The 18,301-nt window shown below is 44.8% G+C and overlaps 1 protein-coding gene across 1 annotated transcript in view; it reads left to right on the top strand.

Annotated features, from left to right (window-relative positions):
* The window catches only part of ZNF438 (zinc finger protein 438), a 34,367-nt gene extending 18,416 nt beyond the window's left edge, over positions 1–15,951 (top strand). The window contains exons 2-4 of the mRNA XM_040354298.1: positions 4,157–4,289; positions 9,653–11,375; positions 15,296–15,951. Of these exons, the coding sequence (XP_040210232.1) occupies positions 4,157–4,289; positions 9,653–11,375; positions 15,296–15,869 (2,430 nt within the window). The 3' untranslated portion in view covers positions 15,870–15,951. The remainder of the gene's footprint in view (positions 1–4,156; positions 4,290–9,652; positions 11,376–15,295) is intronic.
* Positions 15,952–18,301: the final 2,350 nt, after the last annotated feature.

Here is an 18,301-nt window from a genome sequence, read left to right as displayed (position 1 = left end):
TAGGACCAGTTTACGTCAGAGATACGATGGTGTATCTGTAGATACACCGTCGTATCTCTTTGTGAATCTGGCCCCTTATGCCTATCTTTGGAAAAATCCTTCTGTGGATCAGTTCCAAAGATAGGCACAGGGATACGCAGGCGGAACAGCAGTTCCGCCTGCGTATCTCTTTTGAGGATTTGGCTCATTGAGCCTATCATCAGCCTGTTCTGCAAAGGTGAGCAAATTGCCCCTTACATTGGTGGTCAGTGTAAATTCCTTCTTACATTTGTGGTCAGTGTAAATTCCCCCTTACATTGGTGGTTACTGTGAATGCTCCTATTACATTGGTGGTCAGTGTAAATTCCTTCTTACATTTGTGGTCAGTGTAAATTCCCCCTTACATTGGTGGTTACTGTGAATGCTCCTAATACATTGGTGGTCAGTGTAAATCCCCCCTCACATTGGTGGTCAGTGTAGAATCCACAACTATATAAATAAAGATTTCCAGCTTTTCTCTACACAATTCAGAATTTGCCACATCGTACTACCTCCCAACTAATACCGAGCCACTGAGAGCCTGGGCCAGCAGCTATTGCCCCCTCCACAACCCAGTGGTCCTGCTAGTGCTGGAGGGGCAGAGTACACAGCTGTGAATGATCCTGGTGTTTGATCGCTCGGTTCTCAGTCTGATGCCTCGTACACACGACCGTTTTTCTCGGCAGAAAGAAAACAATGTTTTTCCCGATTGGATTCCTCTCAAGTCTGCCTTGCATACACACGTTCAGGCCAAATACCGCCCGTCCAAAGTGCAGTGACATACAACACGTACGACGGGACTATAAAGGGGAAGTTACATTCAAACGGCTGCTTAGGTTGATCCTCGTCTTAGTAAAAGTTTGGTGAGAAACGATTTGCGCTTTTCATGCGCTGCATTAAACGATGCAATAATTTGCAGCGTGACGAATGTGATATCTCCATTAGGAACGCCAATTTTACCAGAAAGAGCGCTCTCATTTCATACTTGATTCTGAGCATGTGCATTTTTTTTCCCCTCGGAAAAGCATACACACGACCGGTTTTCCAGACAGGAAAAAGTCCGCTGGGAATCCCGACGGAAAAAAAGAAAGCTGGTTCTCTTTTTTTTTCCGGCAGTTTTCTCGACAGGAAAACTGCAATGGAGCATAGACATGTCCGGGAAAACCTCTCATGGGAAAACTGGTTGTGTGTACAAGGCATTAGAGCTGGTGTGGGACAGATGCAGCATCCACTTAGGTAAGTATGATTCTAAAATAAAAACAATTCCCATACTTCTCTTTTAAGACTAAAGATCCTTTTTAAATTGTATTGTAACTATAGTGTCTCCCTTTCCCAGATAGCAAGGATAACGTGCCACAAATTTGTGGCAGTGTTGAAATGTAAGGCTGTTAAAGCGGAGTTCCACCCAAAAGTGGAACTTCCGCTTTAAGCACTCCTCCCCCCCTTACATGCCACATTTGGCATGTAATTTTTTTTTTGGGGGGGGGGGAGTGGGTGACTACTTTAGAGAGGGACTCTAGTCTCACTTCCTCCTTCCACCTATGGGCCGCCTAGGCGACTCCTCCTCTCCCCCTAAGCGGCCCCTCCCTCTCGGCAATCTTCTGGGACATGTGACAGGTCCCAGAAGATTGCCTGTCCACAGGGAGAGGGCAGCGCGTGCCCAGCCGTGAAGCTGCAATCTGTCATGGCCAGGTGCCCACAGTTCCAATGGAAGCGCCGAGGACAGGGGGAGGAGCGGGGCTGTTAGTGTGTGTTTATTAAAAGTCAGCAGCTAACTTTTTGGAGCTGCTGACTTTTAATAAACAAAAAATGCCTGGAACTCCGCTTTAACTTGCTGCACATTTTCATTGGCAAGTTGTACACTTGAAGAGCACTTGAAGCACAAGTTCTAGGTGACACTTTTCCAAATTGTAGCAAGTTTGGGAGGCAAGTCTCTAGCAAGAGCAAAGTTGCAGTGGTGAGCAACGATGAGCTCCACCGTGTTCGCATCGTACACGTGCAGAGCCCGCCAGGAAGTGTGCACGGCGCTGCGCTAATCACAGCCAGGGAGACATTGTCCCGATGCTCGGCTTCAGAGATCAGGAAATGTCTCCCTGGCTGTGATTAGCGCAGCGACATGCAGACTTCCTGGCGGGCTCTGCACGTGTACGATGCGAACACGCTGGAGATCATCCCTAGTGGTGAGTCTACAGCAAGAGCTCTGCAAATCTACAGCATGAAAATTCAGTCACAGTGACCCCTGTGGTGGGATGACTGTTGCAGACCATAACTGAACCAGAACTTGCAGCACACTTGCAGAATGTTTGCAAAGAAAGTTGATCTGGAGTCATGCAATGTGGATTTGCTGCAATTGTGCAACAAACTTGTGAAGCCTGGCAAGTCTAGCAATAGCTTAGCAAGTCATTTCCAAACTTGGAGCAGATTGCTTTCTATCTGGGATATTTCGTGACTGTGAGTCCTCCAGCCTTCCAGCAGTGGGCCAGATTCAGGTAGGGGCGCGCAAAACTGCGGCGGCGTAACGAATGACATTTACGTTACGCCTCCGCAAGTTTTACGGGCAAGTGCTTGATTCACAAAGCACTTGCCTGTAAAGTTGCGGCAGCGTAGCGTAAAAGGGGCCGGCGTAAGCGCGCATAATTCAAATGATCCCGTAGGGGGCGTGGATCATTTAAATTAGGCGCGTTCCCGCGCCGAACGTACTGCGCATGCGCGGTCCCTAAAATTTCCCGACGTGCATTGCGGTAATTGACTTTGCAAGGACGTCATTGGTATCGACGTGAACGTAAATGGCGTCCAGCGCCATTCACGGACGACTTGCGCAAACAACGTAAAATTTTGAAATCGCGACGCGGGAACGACGTCCATACTTAACATTGGCTGCGCCTCCTAATAGCAGGAGCAGCCTTACGGCGAAAACGACGTATGCAAACGACGTAAAAAAAGAGCGCCGGCCGCACGTACGTTTGTGAATCGGCGTAAGTATGCAATTTGCATACTCTACGCTGACAACTACGGGTGCGCCACCTAGCGGCCAGCGTCAGAATGCGCCCTAAGATACGACGGCATTAGAGACTTATGCCAGTCGTATCTTAGGCTACAGTCGGCGTATCTAGCTTTCTGAATACAGAAAGTAGATACGTCAGCGCTAGTTAGCAATTACGCTGCGTATCTATGGATACGCAGGCGTAATTGCTCTCTGAATCTACCCCAGTATTTATGGGATAAATGAAACCTTCAGATTGCTGAGTTCTACCCAGGGACGTTACCACAGAGAATATTAAAGGGGTGTTCCAGCCTTTTTTTTAAGTTTATTAAAAGTCAGCAGCTACAAAAAGTGTAGCTGCTGGCTTTTAATAAACAGACACTTACCTGCTCCACAGTTCCAGCGACGCTCCGCTCCTCGCCCCCCTCGCATGCGCGAGCGGCGTGGCGCCGTCCGATTGGACAGGCGCTCGCCTACATGGAGGGGCTGCAATAAGGCGATTAAGATATTCGCCTTACCAGCCCCTCGGTGGAAGGAGGAAGTGGGACAGGAATTCCCACTCCTCCTGAAGCCCCCACTCCCCCCCCCCCCCCATGTAAGGGGGCAAGGAGTGGATTAAGCGGATGTTCCATTTTTAGGTGGAACTCCGCTTTAAAATATGGAGGAGGGGGGCTGAGAGTCAGGGAAAGTGTGTTAGTGAGTAAAGCACAGCATTGTGGAAAATGTAGTTCTCCCCCCTCATTCACTCCACTGTAGTTCTATACTGAGCACTGCACGCAGACGGCCTGCAACAGCACAGGGGCAGCCATTGCACAGGGAGGAGATGGGGAGGACAGCTAATAAAAAGTAAGTTTCTGTGTGTCTGTACAGCAGCTGCTTATGTCTGCTCCGTGAACACTCTGTGCACGTTGCTTCCATGTCTTTATTTTTTTACACACAAACCCCAGCAAAGGTGGAAATGTGCTTCAAGCGCAATAAAAACAAAACAGGCAGAACTTTCCCAATGACTGATGCAAAGTGGAAGTCCTCCTGGTGACGTCATCTTCTGGCGCCCCCTCCCTCAGGCACAGACGTCCGGGAGTGGGCGGGGCCGGCGTGGAAGGTTGCCCTGGGAAGTGGTGCGAGGCGGAAGGAGGAGAGTGAGGAAGGTGACAGAGCAGAGCCCGGGCTCCTCCTCACGTGTGTGGGGCACAGACAGGCTGGCAGAGCCATGACCTGTGTGCCAGGCACGGTGCCCCTGCACAGAGAAGGCAGACTGTCCTGTGTGTGAGGGAAGCCTTATCTCCAGGTACTTGTTGTGTCTGTGTATATGTCACTTCTGTATGTATATGTCACGCATTCAGGAAGCCCAGGTCTACACTTGTGTATATATGTCACTCCTGTGTGTTTGTATATGTTACACATTCTGGAAGTGTATGGGAAGAAGGAAGCCTAGGGTCAGTCCTGTGTGTATGTCACTCCTGTGTGTATATGTCACACATTCAGGAAGTGTATTGGAAGAAGGAAACCTAGGGTCACTCCTGTGTGTATTGTGTATATGTTACACCTGTGTGTGTTTATATATATGTCACACGTGTGTGTGTGTATATGTCACACGTGTGTGCGTGTATATGTCACACGTGTGTGCGTGTATATGTCACACGTGTGTGCGTGTATATGTCACACGTGTGTGCGCGTGTATATGTCACACGTGTGTGCGCGTGTATATGTCACACGTGTGTGCGCGTGTATATGTCACACGTGTGTGCGCGTGTATATGTCACACGTGTGTGCGCGTGTATATGTCACACGTGTGTGCGCGTGTATATGTCACACGTGTGTGCGCGTGTATATGTCACACGTGTGTGCGCGTGTATATGTCACACGTGTGTGCGCGTGTATATGTCACACGTGTGTGCGCGTGTATATGTCACACGTGTGTGCGCGTGTATATGTCACACGTGTGTGTGCGTGTGTATATGTCGTACGTACGTGTGTGCGTGTGTATATGTCGTACGTACGTGTGTGCGTATATATGTCGTACGTGTGTGTGTGTGCGTATATATGTCGCACGTGTGTGTGTGCGTATATATGTCGCACGTGTGTGTGTGCGTATATATGTCGCACGTACGTGTGTGTGCGTATATATGTCGCACGTACGTGTGTGTGCGTATATATGTCGCACGTACGTGTGTGTGCGTATATATGTCGCACGTACGTGTGTGTGCGTATATATGTCGCACGTACGTGTGTGTGTGTGCGTATATATGTCGCACGTGTGTGTGCGTATATATGTCGCACGTGTGTGTATGTTACATATTCGGGAAGTGTATGGGAAGAAGGAAGCCTAGGGTCACACCTGTGTGTATGTCACGCCTGTGTGTATTGGAAGAAGGAAGCCTAGGGTCACACCTGTGTGTATTGGAAGAAGGGAGCCTAGGGTCACACCTGTGTGTATTGGAAGAAGGAAGCCTAGGGTCACACCTGTGTGTATTGGAAGAATGAAGCCTAGGGTCACACCTGTGTGTATTGGAAGAAGGGAGCCTAGGGTCACACCTGTGTGTATTGGAAGAAGGAAGCCTAGGGTCACACCTGTGTGTATTGGAAGAAGGGAGCCTAGGGTCACACCTGTGTGTATTGGAAGAAGGGAGCCTAGGGTCACACCTGTGTGTATTGGAAGAATGAAGCCTAGGGTCACACCTGTGTGTATTGGAAGAAGGGAGCCTAGGGTCACACCTGTGTGTATTGGAAGAATGAAGCCTAGGGTCACACCTGTGTGTATTGGAAGAAGGGAGCCTAGGGTCACACCTGTGTGTATTGGAAGAAGGGAGCCTAGGGTCACACCTGTGTGTGTGTATTGGAAGAAGGAAGCCTAGGGTCACACCTGTGTGTATTGGAAGAAGGGAGCCTAGGGTCACACCTGTGTGTATTGGAAGAAGGGAGCCTAGGGTCACACCTGTGTGTATTGGAAGAAGGGAGCCTAGGGTCACACCTGTGTGTATTGGAAGAAGGGAGCCTAGGGTCACACCTGTGTGTATTGGAAGAAGGGAGCCTAGGGTCACACCTGTGTGTATTGGAAGAAGGGAGCCTAGGGTCACACCTGTGTGTATTGGAAGAAGGGAGCCTAGGGTCACACCTGTGTGTATTGGAAGAAGGGAGCCTAGGGTCACACCTGTGTGTATTGGAAGAAGGGAGCCTAGGGTCACACCTGTGTGTATTGGAAGAAGGGAGCCTAGGGTCACACCTGTGTGTATTGGAAGAAGGGAGCCTAGGGTCACACCTGTGTGTATTGGAAGAAGGGAGCCTAGGGTCACACCTGTGTGTATTGGAAGAAGGAAGCCTAGGGTCACACCTGTGTGTATTGGAAGAAGGAAGCCTAGGGTCACACCTGTGTGTATTGGAAGAAGGGAGCCTAGGGTCACACCTGTGTGTATTGGAAGAAGGGAGCCTAGGGTCACACCTGTGTGTATTGGAAGAAGGGAGCCTAGGGTCACTTCTGTGTGTATTGGAAGAAGGGAGCCTAGGGTCACACCTGTGTGTATTGGAAGAAGGGAGCCTAGGGTCACACCTGTGTGTTTTGGAAGAATGAAGCCTAGGGTCACACCTGTGTGTATTGGAAGAATGAAGCCTAGGGTCACACCTGTGTGTATTGGAAGAAGGGAGCCTAGGGTCACACCTGTGTGTATTGGAAGAATGAAGCCTAGGGTCACACCTGTGTGTATTGGAAGAATGAAGCCTAGGGTCACACCTGTGTGTATTGGAAGAATGAAGCCTAGGGTCACACCTGTGTGTGTATTGGAAGAAGGGAGCCTAGGGTCACACCTGTGTGTATTGGAAGAAGGGAGCCTAGGGTCACACCTGTGTGTTTTGGAAGAATGAAGCCTAGGGTCACACCTGTGTGTATTGGAAGAATGAAGCCTAGGGTCACACCTGTGTGTATTGGAAGAAGGGAGCCTAGGGTCACACCTGTGTGTATTGGAAGAATGAAGCCTAGGGTCACACCTGTGTGTATTGGAAGAATGAAGCCTAGGGTCACACCTGTGTGTATTGGAAGAATGAAGCCTAGGGTCACACCTGTGTGTGTATTGGAAGAAGGGAGCCTAGGGTCACACCTGTGTGTGTATTGGAAGAAGGGAGCCTAGGGTCACACCTGTGTGTGTATTGGAAGAAGGGAGCCTAGGGTCACACCTGTGTGTATTGGAAGAAGGAAGCCTAGGGTCACACGTGTGTGTGTGTGTGTGTGTGTATTGGAAGAAGGAAGCCTAGGGTCACACGTGTGTGTGTGTGTGTGTGTGTGTGTGTGTGTGTGTATTGGAAGAAGGGAGCCTGGGGTCACTCCTTTGTGGGTCAGGAATGCTCACCTGTCCCCAACCTGCAGACAACATGCACTGCTCTTCATCAGACACACGCAGGGTTTCCATAATTCTTAATGACACTCTCACACAGCGACTAATGTGGCGCTAGGGTTGCCACCTCATCCCTTTATACCTGAACACATATGAATTACGCAGGTTCTGAGGCTAATTTATTGCAGATAAGTCACCAAGTGAGTTTAATTACCACCTTTACCGCTTGCTGCCCAGCCGCCGTCGTTATACTGCGGCAGGTCGGCCAGTTCCCGCAAATCTCATTAGCTGTACGCCGGTCCCTTTATTGATGTGTGTGGCTGGTGGCTGTGATGTCCGCCGGCCACCCACGATCGCTCCACAAATAGCCAGAACGGGGTTCTGTAAATGTAAACAAACAGATCCCCGTTCTGACAGCGAATTACCGAGTGATCGTCTGTTCCTAGTGATCAGGAACAGCTATCTCTCTGTACTCCCAGTCAGTCCCCTCCCCTCACAGTTAGAAACACCTCCCAGGGAACACATTTAACCCCTTGATTGCACCATAGTGTTAACCCCCTTCCCTGCCAGTGCCATTTACACAGTAATCTGTGCATTTTATAGCAGTGATTTCTGTATAACTGTCACTGGTCCCAAAAAAGTGTCTGCTCTGTCCGCCGCAATGTCGCAGTCCTGCTAAAAATCACTGATTACTAGTAAAACATTAATAATAATAAAAATGCCATAAATCTGTACCTTAGTTTGTAGACGCTATAACTTTTGCGCAAATCAATCAATATACACTTATTAAATTTTTTTTTTTTTTTACCAAAATTATGTAGAAGAATACATATTGGCCTAAACTGATGAAGACATTTATTATTATATTTTTTTTCCAGATATTTATTATAGCAAAAAGTAAAAAATATTGTTTTTTTCTTTTCAATATTGTTGGTGTTTTTTTTGTTTAAAGCGCATCAAAATCAGACCAAAGTAGTGCAGGGACTACTTTAAAGTCGCATAGATATGAACGTTACTCATTGGAAATCATGGGGTATGGCTTGTCATGTGACTTTGCAGTCACAGGACATGTCGCATAAGTGTGAAATGGGCCTTATCTGGCCTTTACAAGCAGCTGACGTTAGTGTTAAAAATCAATTCAAATAAAAAAATAACATTTAAAATTAAAGCGCCCTCATTCCCATGTGCTCATGCACAAATAGGTCCTGCATGCATATGTAAATGGTGATTGCACCACAAGTGAGATATCGCCACAAACGTCAAAGCGAGAGGAGTCCTTTTAGTGCCAGACCCCCTGTTTAACTTTAAACTAGTAACTTGTAAAAGCGTTTAAAGCGTTGCCTGTGCATATTTTTAGGTACTGTAATTTGGCGCTGTTCCACAGGTGGATGCAATAATGAGTGATACATTTATTTACTCAGCGTAAAATCTTTTATACTCTACCAAACAATTTTATTAAAATGTATTTTTCTCAAAAAAATTTGCATTTGAAAAACTGCTGCGCAAATATCGTCTGATCTAAAAATATGCAATGCCCACCATTTTATTCTGTAGGGCCTCTGCTAAAAAAAAAAAAAAAAACACATAATGTTTGAGGGATTGAAGTACATTTCTAGCAAAAAATTTAGGAGAGGAATACCAAAATTGGCACGGACTGCAAGTGGTTTTAAGGGTAACTCCACTTTCATGAAAAAATAATGTAACAAGTAAAAAAAATTAAATAATGTAGCATATACAATTGTAACACAAGACACATTGTAATTGGATGTTAGTAAGATAATACGAAACATACAATGTTTAATTGCCATTATCACCTCTTTTTGTGTATAAAGATCATGCCACTGTATTTAATTTTATATAACTGCCAGGAATTGCACAAGAAAGTGCTTCAAACTTGAAAAATAAGCTAGAGGAAAACTTCTACTAATTGCAGGTGCAATGATGTTTAGGCTCCTGCAAAAAAATAAAAAAAATAATAATAAATGCTCATATTTTTTTTCACCTGCAAAATCATGTGCATTTATCTTAAAAATGTACCTCCAGATGCTTGCTTGCTGTTTATTTTCAGAGCTTCTGCTGATCTCCAAAACTCTAGCATTTTATTAGGCAATTATGAACAAATCAAATAACTGTCCTGCTCCATACACTATTGACCAGCTCTGTAGTTGGTAGTCTTCTTGTTGGGGGGTTTTAAGATCTCTAGGTTCTCTGAAGATAAACTGAGCTTGCAGGCAGGTACCTCGGGCCACCTTGCAATAGAAGGTGAGCTCACAGCTTTCCTTTAAAAATGATCTTCGTTTTACCTATACTTTTTGTTTTTCTTTAGATGAATCTACGTTTCCCCCGAGCTCTAGTGGGACAATGCAATCCAAGAAAACTCTACAAAGCAAAACCCATTTCAGGACCATTGCCCCAAAAGTTGCACCAAAGATTGTTTCCCCCTGCCCTCCATCTTTCTCGCCCTCTGTGGCAGACATCACTGCCTCTAATGTAAAACCTTTGATTATGCAAACTCAAAACTATGCTTTAATGAAAGTCACTGGCCAAGATGGCACTTTTTCCTTAGTAGCTTTGCCACAAGTCTCTCCATCAATGGGAGGACAAGTCATTCAAACTACTGGCATACCTTTGCAGGAAAATTTGAAATTGCCCATTCCAAGGTACCAGCCTAACCGAAAGTTATTGTCCAAAAAGTCAAGTGTACTAAACAGAACAAAATTAGAAAAATCTGCTGTAGGTAAAATTGAAGACAATAAGGAGAGCATTATAAAACCAGATCCTAAAGAGTCGTCGGCACCAATACCTGCTTCTGTGACCACTTCTGAAGGGGTTGTCTCTCAAAGTGGCATGTTTCCAGGTGGTGGAACACAAGTTTCTAACGTAACAAACTCAGACTTGCCATGCATTGATAAAGCGGCTCCTTCAATTATACCTGCAACTAGTCCTGCAAAGCTCAGTGCTGTCCTTGAAAGTAAAGCTGTCCCGAATGACAGCGGGACTCCCGTGAAATGCAAAAATGCCAAAGTGACTGATTCAACAAATCCTGCAGCAGTTCTCTCTCCGGTGGTTTTTGGCAGTCCGGTTCATCTGCTTTCATCTGTGCCAAGGGGAAAACTGCCCATCTTGCCTTACTCAAAAATCAAGAAATCAATTATTTCGAATTGTAAACAGCCAGCAGGTCCTTCCAAGTCACCGCAGCCAAATGTAGTGCAAAGTGGAATGCAGTTATCGGCAAGTGATGTCAGGGCTTCTCCATCAGTCAGTATATCACAAGTTCCCATGATGGGTAGTCCATTCAAACCAGTCCCTAAACTCAATGGTGATTTAAACCAACAGAATTGTGTCCCAAGTAAGAAAAGAGTGAAAAAACGAAAAGCTTCAAGTGAACTTTTGTGGTATCAGAATAAAATGAGACTGGTTGGAAATCGGCTCATTATGTGCAAGGAAAGGGTCAGATCTCAAGCTGCGGAGGCCAGTGAAAAAAAGAATGCAATAGTGAAGAAATACAGGAGCATTATGCCAAAGCCTTTTGTTGACATTCAGGGCTTGGCATCACTCAGCGGCTCTTCCTCTGTACTACAATCTCAGACAGGCGAATCTGTCCTTAGAAATCGGATGATAGGTGTTAGAACACATAGGTGGAGGCAGAGCGACACTTTGGCAGTGGCTGAAAATAACTGTAAATTGTCTTCCTTGTCTGCAAAACCGTTCTATAAATGTCACATTTGTGATCATAGCTTTCAGTTTAAACACCATCTGCAAGACCACCTAAACAGTCACAGCAACAAGAGACCCTACCATTGCCGATTATGTCGCAAGGCCTATGTGCATTCAGGCAGCCTGAGCACACATATGAAGCTCCATCACAGTGACAGCCGCCTCAAAAAGCTGATGTGTTGTGAGTTTTGTGCCAAGGTGTTCGGACACATCCGTGTATATTTTGGTCATCTCAAAGAAGTGCACCGCGTTATCATCAGCACAGAGTCATCTGCTAAACAGGTGGAAAGGAAAAGTCAAACTCACAAAAAAGAAGCACATCTTTTAGATGGGTAAGTGTTCATTATATATGCATTCAATTTGGAATCTTAAAACCCCTAACTTGGAGACATGGAAAGTTGAGTTGTAAGATTCCAGTGTCTGATATGTGTTCAGTAATGGTTTTGTAAGGAGTCATAAAATCCCCAAATAACTTTGCAAATAGTCAAGTGGTTAAAATGTATGTATACCCAAAACTTTTTTTTTTTAAGCATCAGTAAACCCACATAATGGACATTTTATCAATAAATTGTATTACATGCTGTTCATACTCGGTCACTATGAGATTTGTTTTCTGTGTTCTGCAAAAATATTGATTGATGCTGTTCTGTCAAAGATTAACTGAACTCTGGAAGCTGTGCCCAAAAAAAAGGCAGACAAATGACAAATGATTAGTATTGTCTGTCAGCTCCCTGCAATTGATCTTTTCCGCAATACTGACTTGCCTGTCTTTTTCTACATGGAGTCTCTGTATAGAGTGGGCATTTTGGTAAAGGAGCAAGGCTTTGCCTCTTAATATCAGAACCTCCAGTAAGGAAACCGTAAGTAGCACAGTAGTGACATTCCCAAACTTCCTGGGACTAGCAGTGTCTTAATATTACACTCCAACATACAGTTTTGAATTCAAGGCAAAATATAACTTTTTTAGGACGCTTTCTTTTGGTGGTATCTCCTTCACTGATGTGCACTGAGGAGGCAGCACTGATGGGCACTGATAGGCTAAACTGGTGGGCATTGATGAGGTGACACTTATAGGCGGCACTGATGGGCTTCACTAATCGGCACTGATTGGTGGCACTTGTGGGCGATGGTGGGAACTGATTGCTGGCACTGGTTGGTGACACTGGTGGCGCTATAATGTAATCAGGGCACTGATGATCAGTGCCCTGATTACATGTTTTGTTGTCACCTGCGAGGAGATGCTGTTGATCGGCTCTCCTCGCCACATACTCTGTTAGTGTGAGGCCAGGAGCACCGATTACCTTCGTGTTTACATGTGACCGGCTGCAATTGGACACAGCCAATCACATGGTTAAAGAGCTGCTGCTCTTTACATAGATTGGGGTCGTGCAGTGTCCAAGCAACACAGTGCAGCTGCCACGTGCGAGAGTGGCCATTCTGGGACATCGTCCCAGAACAAGAGCTGCACCGCCCTGCCGCCATTTGACGGTGGGTGGGGGCAAGTGGTTAACATGTGTAGAAAGCCCTATAACACAACAGATCTTTACTTTTTGATTTAAACCCTTACCATACAGTAATTAGAGTATTTATCAAATTGATCTATATATTGCTGAGAGATTATTGGAAATGATGTACAATCACTTCAAAACCAGAATGTATATTCATGGAATTACTTGAAAGTTCTTGCTCTAGTTAAACAAACCAGCTTTTGCTAAATAAATTTAAAAATAGAGTAGCTTTCAAAGAAAGCTGAACTCCAGTCCGACATCTCGATACACAGATCAATTGTAGTGATGCTTTGACTGCTGAAGGATTTGTAATTCTGTTCATCCAGTCTTGAGATTTTTAAGTTCTGTCTGTCAGTGTAGTAAATCTGATTTTTATAGTCATACATTACAGTACACAGCAGAACATTCTAGAAAACCTAGGGATGAGCTTCTACCTTCAGGAGACTGGACACTGTCAAAATAAAAGCTGTTAAGGGCCGCCCAGTATAACCCTTTCCACTATTTTGCTAGGAGAACATGCATCTTATCTTTTGACATGAGAGAAACAAATGCTTTTACTTTTTATTGAGACTTTTTGTACAAGATTCATAAGTTGCTGTCAATCAACAGGCTAATTTTTTAAGCTGATGCTTTCGCTATTCCTTGACTTTGCCATGGGGGCCATAATGATACATAGGAAGAAGTGGGGGGGGGGGGGGGCAGCGACATCTGTTTGCTTTTGTTGCCATCTGGTACTAGAACATTTCAGATGTTTGGGCTGAGAACATTGTTTCCAGGGGCTACAAACTGTCATTTTCGGTCTCTCAGTACCTTGCTTCATGTTGTCAAGTTTGCCAACATCCCCATGAAAATTGGCATATCTTTGTGCTTCTGTAATGCAGCTCTTCTCTTAAGGGGTCAAAACTATTGTTCTGGAAAATAAATGATTTCAGTGTTTCAACTCAAATCTTTTCACTAAACCAGGGGTCTCCAAACTTGGCAAAGGACCAGTTTACTGTCATTCAAACTTTAGAGAGGGCCATACTGTGGCCAGTGGGAGAAGAAAATGTCCCTGAGTTCTAGTACCCCATTGTTTGTGTCAGTGGGAGGAATAGTGCCTCATCGTTGGTTTCAATGGGAGGAATAGTGTCCCATCATTGGTATCTATGGGAGGAATAGTACCCCATTTTTTATGTCAGGTGGAGGAATAGTGCCCCATTTTTGGTGTCGGTGGCAAGAACTATACCCCACTTTTTGTTGACAATGCACACTCCAGTAGAACTAGATCAGTTAGTGCTTCATGGCCTTTTCAGCAGCTGGCATTTTGTTTCTAAGATTTTCAGGGCAGACATCTGGTCTTTTGCCCACACCTTTCTTATTTCATAATTTTTTTTACACCAAGTGGCTGGCTGTTCATGCCTTGGCTGATGCTAGCTTTGGTCGTAATGTCCTTCATGCAACGCTGTTGGCTTCCTTGAGCCACCCTTGATAATTGTTTTGTTTTTACCTTTTTTGTGGGTCCATTAGCCTTTCTGTTGCTCATCCCTCATTTGGACTGCTTTTGGAGATCCCTATGTTTCAGAATACAATCCTGTGTCCCCTAACGTACAACAAAGAAATTATGATTTTTTTTTTCTTTTACCAACGGGGGGCGGGGATCGGGCCGGCCACCCTGCCTCTTCTGGCCCTGGGACAGCGTGGCCAGCACACTCCAATAGCCATGAAACACCACTGCCAGCCCCCTCCCACACACCGCTCGCCCCGTGCCACTATCGGTGTAAATCTAAGCCCTCAAATACCTCCACCAATGCCGCACGTTCTGGCTGCTCTCCTCCTCCCGCTCCGCCCCCTCCTCTAGTGTAGCTTTTGATTGGAGGAGAGCGGTCATGTGACCGTCAATGAAAGAGAGGAGAGCAGTCGCATGACCGGGTCCACAGCGCCAATAGAGGTTTTCAGAAGCTCCGATCCACATCGTGTGACACAGGAAGAGCACCGCATGAGAAGGGGCTGGCAGCGATGCCCTCTATACTCCAGAACATGCTGGCAATCTAGACTGGGGGTCTCCTGGGAGTGCAGGGGAGGAGGAGGGGGCTTTATAATGAAAGAGGTCAGTGTACAGTGTGGGGGCCTGTGTACAGTGTGGGGGCCTGTGTACAGTGCGGAAGTCCTTGTGTTATGCATGGGGCTGTGGAAAGATTTTTTCCTGAAACTTCCCCTGTGCGTGTTATACGCCGATAAATACGGTATGTTCCTTCAGGAGAATGGACACTGGCAAAGCAAAATCTGTAAGGACAACCTAGTTAGTATAACCCCTCCCTCTACCAGCATGCCTTGGTTTATTAGCAAGCAATAGTCGGAGTGGATCATATGAACAGAGCGGAGGGACCTGTGTTCTGTAATATACTGCCAAGAAAATAATTTTTTACCGGTAAGAGAAATACTATTTTTGTATACTGTGGTTGCCTGCTAAAACTTAAGTTTTTGTCCCTCCCACAGCCTGTGACTGGACAGTGAAGGAGAAGCAGAATGTTGATCAGCTAATTTGTTTTGTCACTCTATCTCCTGCTATCAGTAAGCACCTTTTAAGCACATGGGCACTGTAGAATATCTTTTTTTTCCCGCTCTAAACCAGAGCTCTGCTATTCAGTAATTGCATATAGCTTGTGACAAACCAAGATTCTTGCACTGCTTGTATCAAGAAAATAAATGTAATGATATTTTAATCAATACAGAATTGCATTCATTTGTGTCTTTTATATGTGCAGGGACAGGAATCCGAATGAAGATGATGTTCTTCCTGGACAACCAGATGAGATTCAACTGCAGATAAAATGTGGACGTTGTCATTTCATCACCCCTACCTTTTCAGACATGAAACTCCATATGTTTTGTGCACACGGAGATGAATTTAAAGAAATATTACCAGATGGCGTCTTAGAGAATAGACAAGGTGCTCAGGAGGAGGTGGTCAAACATGCAACTCACCACTGGAAGTTGCTGAGTGAGAGGCGGAACGTGGTGAAGTGCTCTAAATGTGATGAGGAGATTTTTGGTGTCAGCAGACTGAGGAAACATGTATGTGTTTCAGACTCTACTCTCGGTGAATGTAAGGAAACTGAGATCACTCCATCAGTGGAAGGACAGACTGAAGACCTTCCATCTGGATCTTGCACTGAAATTAAATTTCACTGTGGAAATGTTTTTAACTGCCTGTTGTGTAAACAAGTATTTGAATTGCAAGATAAGCTCTTTGAACATTGGGAGACAAAGCACAACTGTGATGATCCCTTCTTACTTTGGACACTTTTTAGTTCTTTTGCCAAAAATGATTCCAAATAGTCTTTAAGTCATTTTACTTTTGTTTGTGGAAAGCCACACATGCACTTTGGATCCCGAATACCAACTTGGTTTTGAACTGTGAGATTGTGTTTTTTTTTTATTTAATGTTTCAGCTTTAATTTGTTCATTTAAACAGTTTGCGTTTAGTAAAGGCAAAATGTACTTTTTATGGCTTTTTATATACATTCTGGAAATTGGTTTCATAGCAAGCCTGACACCACAATAGATCAGTTGTAAAACTGATTTGTAACCTTTTAGTTCCAGAGACATGCAAGGCTGACCTGTTATCTGTAGTTCCACAGACTGGTGGTCTGTTTCCATCTGGTGGCTGCACAAGCCTGATATCTATGGGTGTTGCCTCGCCCTTGCTGATATATACCACTACACAGTCGGACCCCCTCCTAGCCTGGCTATGTGCCTCTCATGCTCACAAGAGGCATGCAAACGGTCTTAAGCCCCATACACACTATCAGTTTTCCTGCTGGTTTTCTCTTCAGGTTTACCAAAACCATGTAGTACAAGGACCTGCCTGATTGCATTCAAATTGAAACGCTTAAGGTTTGACCTCATATTAGATGGTTTTGGTAAACCTGAAGAGAAAACCATCAGGAAAACTGATAGTGTGTATGGGGCTTTATTCTTAGTACCTTGTCCAGAGAAAGTTTCTTGTACCAGAGTTTTGTTTCTAGCCTCTCAGTGCTCCCAGTGTTTTCAGTGGTCCCAGGCCCTTCCCCTGCTTTCTGGTACCTCCATAATCCTGTTTCTGTATTCCCAGCACCCCTGTTTTGGAAGACTGTTCACGTCTGTGTATGCAGTGCTTCAAGATACTCAGTCCTGTGTTCCCAGTGCTGCAAGCGTCTGTGTGCTCCCAGCTCACTTCTGTGTTTATGTGCTCCTGCAGACTGCTTTTCTCCTGTTCATTCCTCAGTCTTTAGTGCAAAAAGAATCCTTTTTTTTTTTTCTGACTCCAGAATATTCCTGTAAATGGCCAGCTGTAGCCTGCAGAGTTCTGTTTTAAGGGCTGTAACCTAGGCGCTGTCCTGCAGAAAAGCCCATCATACCTTGCAGAGGTATGATGGGCTTTGCCACCACACCTCAGGAACACCCCCATCAAGCACACAGGCTTCATAATGTGTCCACAAACTGATTGTCATGCTTCAGGAAGAAGAACCTGGCAGAAGGCCACATCGTGCTTGGGGTTGTTTAATAGATAGGAAGATACAGACACTTTGTTTTTTTTCCTGTTGAATTTCTTGAGACCAATTACTTCTGTATCCACTGCTGAACGATGGCAGTGAGAGGATGTGGATAAGCAGTAAAAGAAAACTGGTCATATTATTTGTTATTCAGGCCTCCAAAAAAATGTGAAACACATTTTATTATATGTGCGTCTGTGTGATGATTTTCTCAGCTTCTTCAGGTCCCAGTAGAGAAACTTTTATGATGAGTAACTCCTAAGCTGCGTGTCTCTATAGATGACTTTGGTATAGTAAGCAGTAATCGGTTTCCATATTTTCTACTATTCTTTTGGTATAGCACTTACATATTACAGCACCAAAGCACAAAGTTTTAAGCTAAGATTCCCTCTTTCATATATTCTTCCAGTAAAATTAATGGTGTGAATAATAGGATTTTTGACTTGCTAGTAGAATCCGTTTCTTTGTATGGGACACTGGAACATTAGTCTTTACCATGCGATATATGCAGCCACATTCAGATTGGAAACTGGCAAGAAAAGAAGGCTGCAGGGTCATCCCCCTAAATAACTGTAACACTCCCAGCTAGCCTCAGTTTTGAGAGCTAGCTCTCTCAAAACAGTGAATGAGTAATATGTCAACTTAAGGCCCCATTCACACATTTGCGCTCTGGGAAAATACGTAGAAATGTGTGTTTCTGTGCGCATTCCAGGAAACGCGGCTCTCACTTATGGTACCATTATTTCTTAATGACACCTTAAGCGCAGCTAAGAATCGCATGACTAAATTTGCACTATGCATGGTAAACAAACAAAACATTCTACTCCTGAAAAAGATACATGAGCTACTTCGGCACATTTGTCATGCGTAGGGCACCACATTCAAGTAAATGGGCTACCATGCACTATTGCACAAAAAAAAAACTCACTAATCCGTGTTGTGCAGGTGTGGATGGGGCATAAATTAAGATATATACTGGGAGCAGTGCTTCATAAACACAAATATACACATTTGCAGTGCGCTAAACATTAACCATTAAATAAAATGTTTATAAAGTGATTTCATATTTTTTTATGCTCCATAAACTGGAGCATACAGGTGAAACATCTTATTTTCATATCCAATGTGCCACAAGTCGCAATAAGTCAGTGTTCCACCATAATTGTAGTGCTAGAGCACTCCAATGTGAAAAGTCAAGTGACTTTAATACACCCTCCACAAGCGTCCATACTAAAA

This window comes from Rana temporaria, chromosome 5, assembly GCF_905171775.1.
Source record: "Rana temporaria chromosome 5, aRanTem1.1, whole genome shotgun sequence".
Taxonomy (NCBI): Eukaryota; Metazoa; Chordata; class Amphibia; order Anura; family Ranidae; genus Rana; species Rana temporaria.
This window is presented reverse-complemented; position numbering and strand designations above follow the sequence as displayed.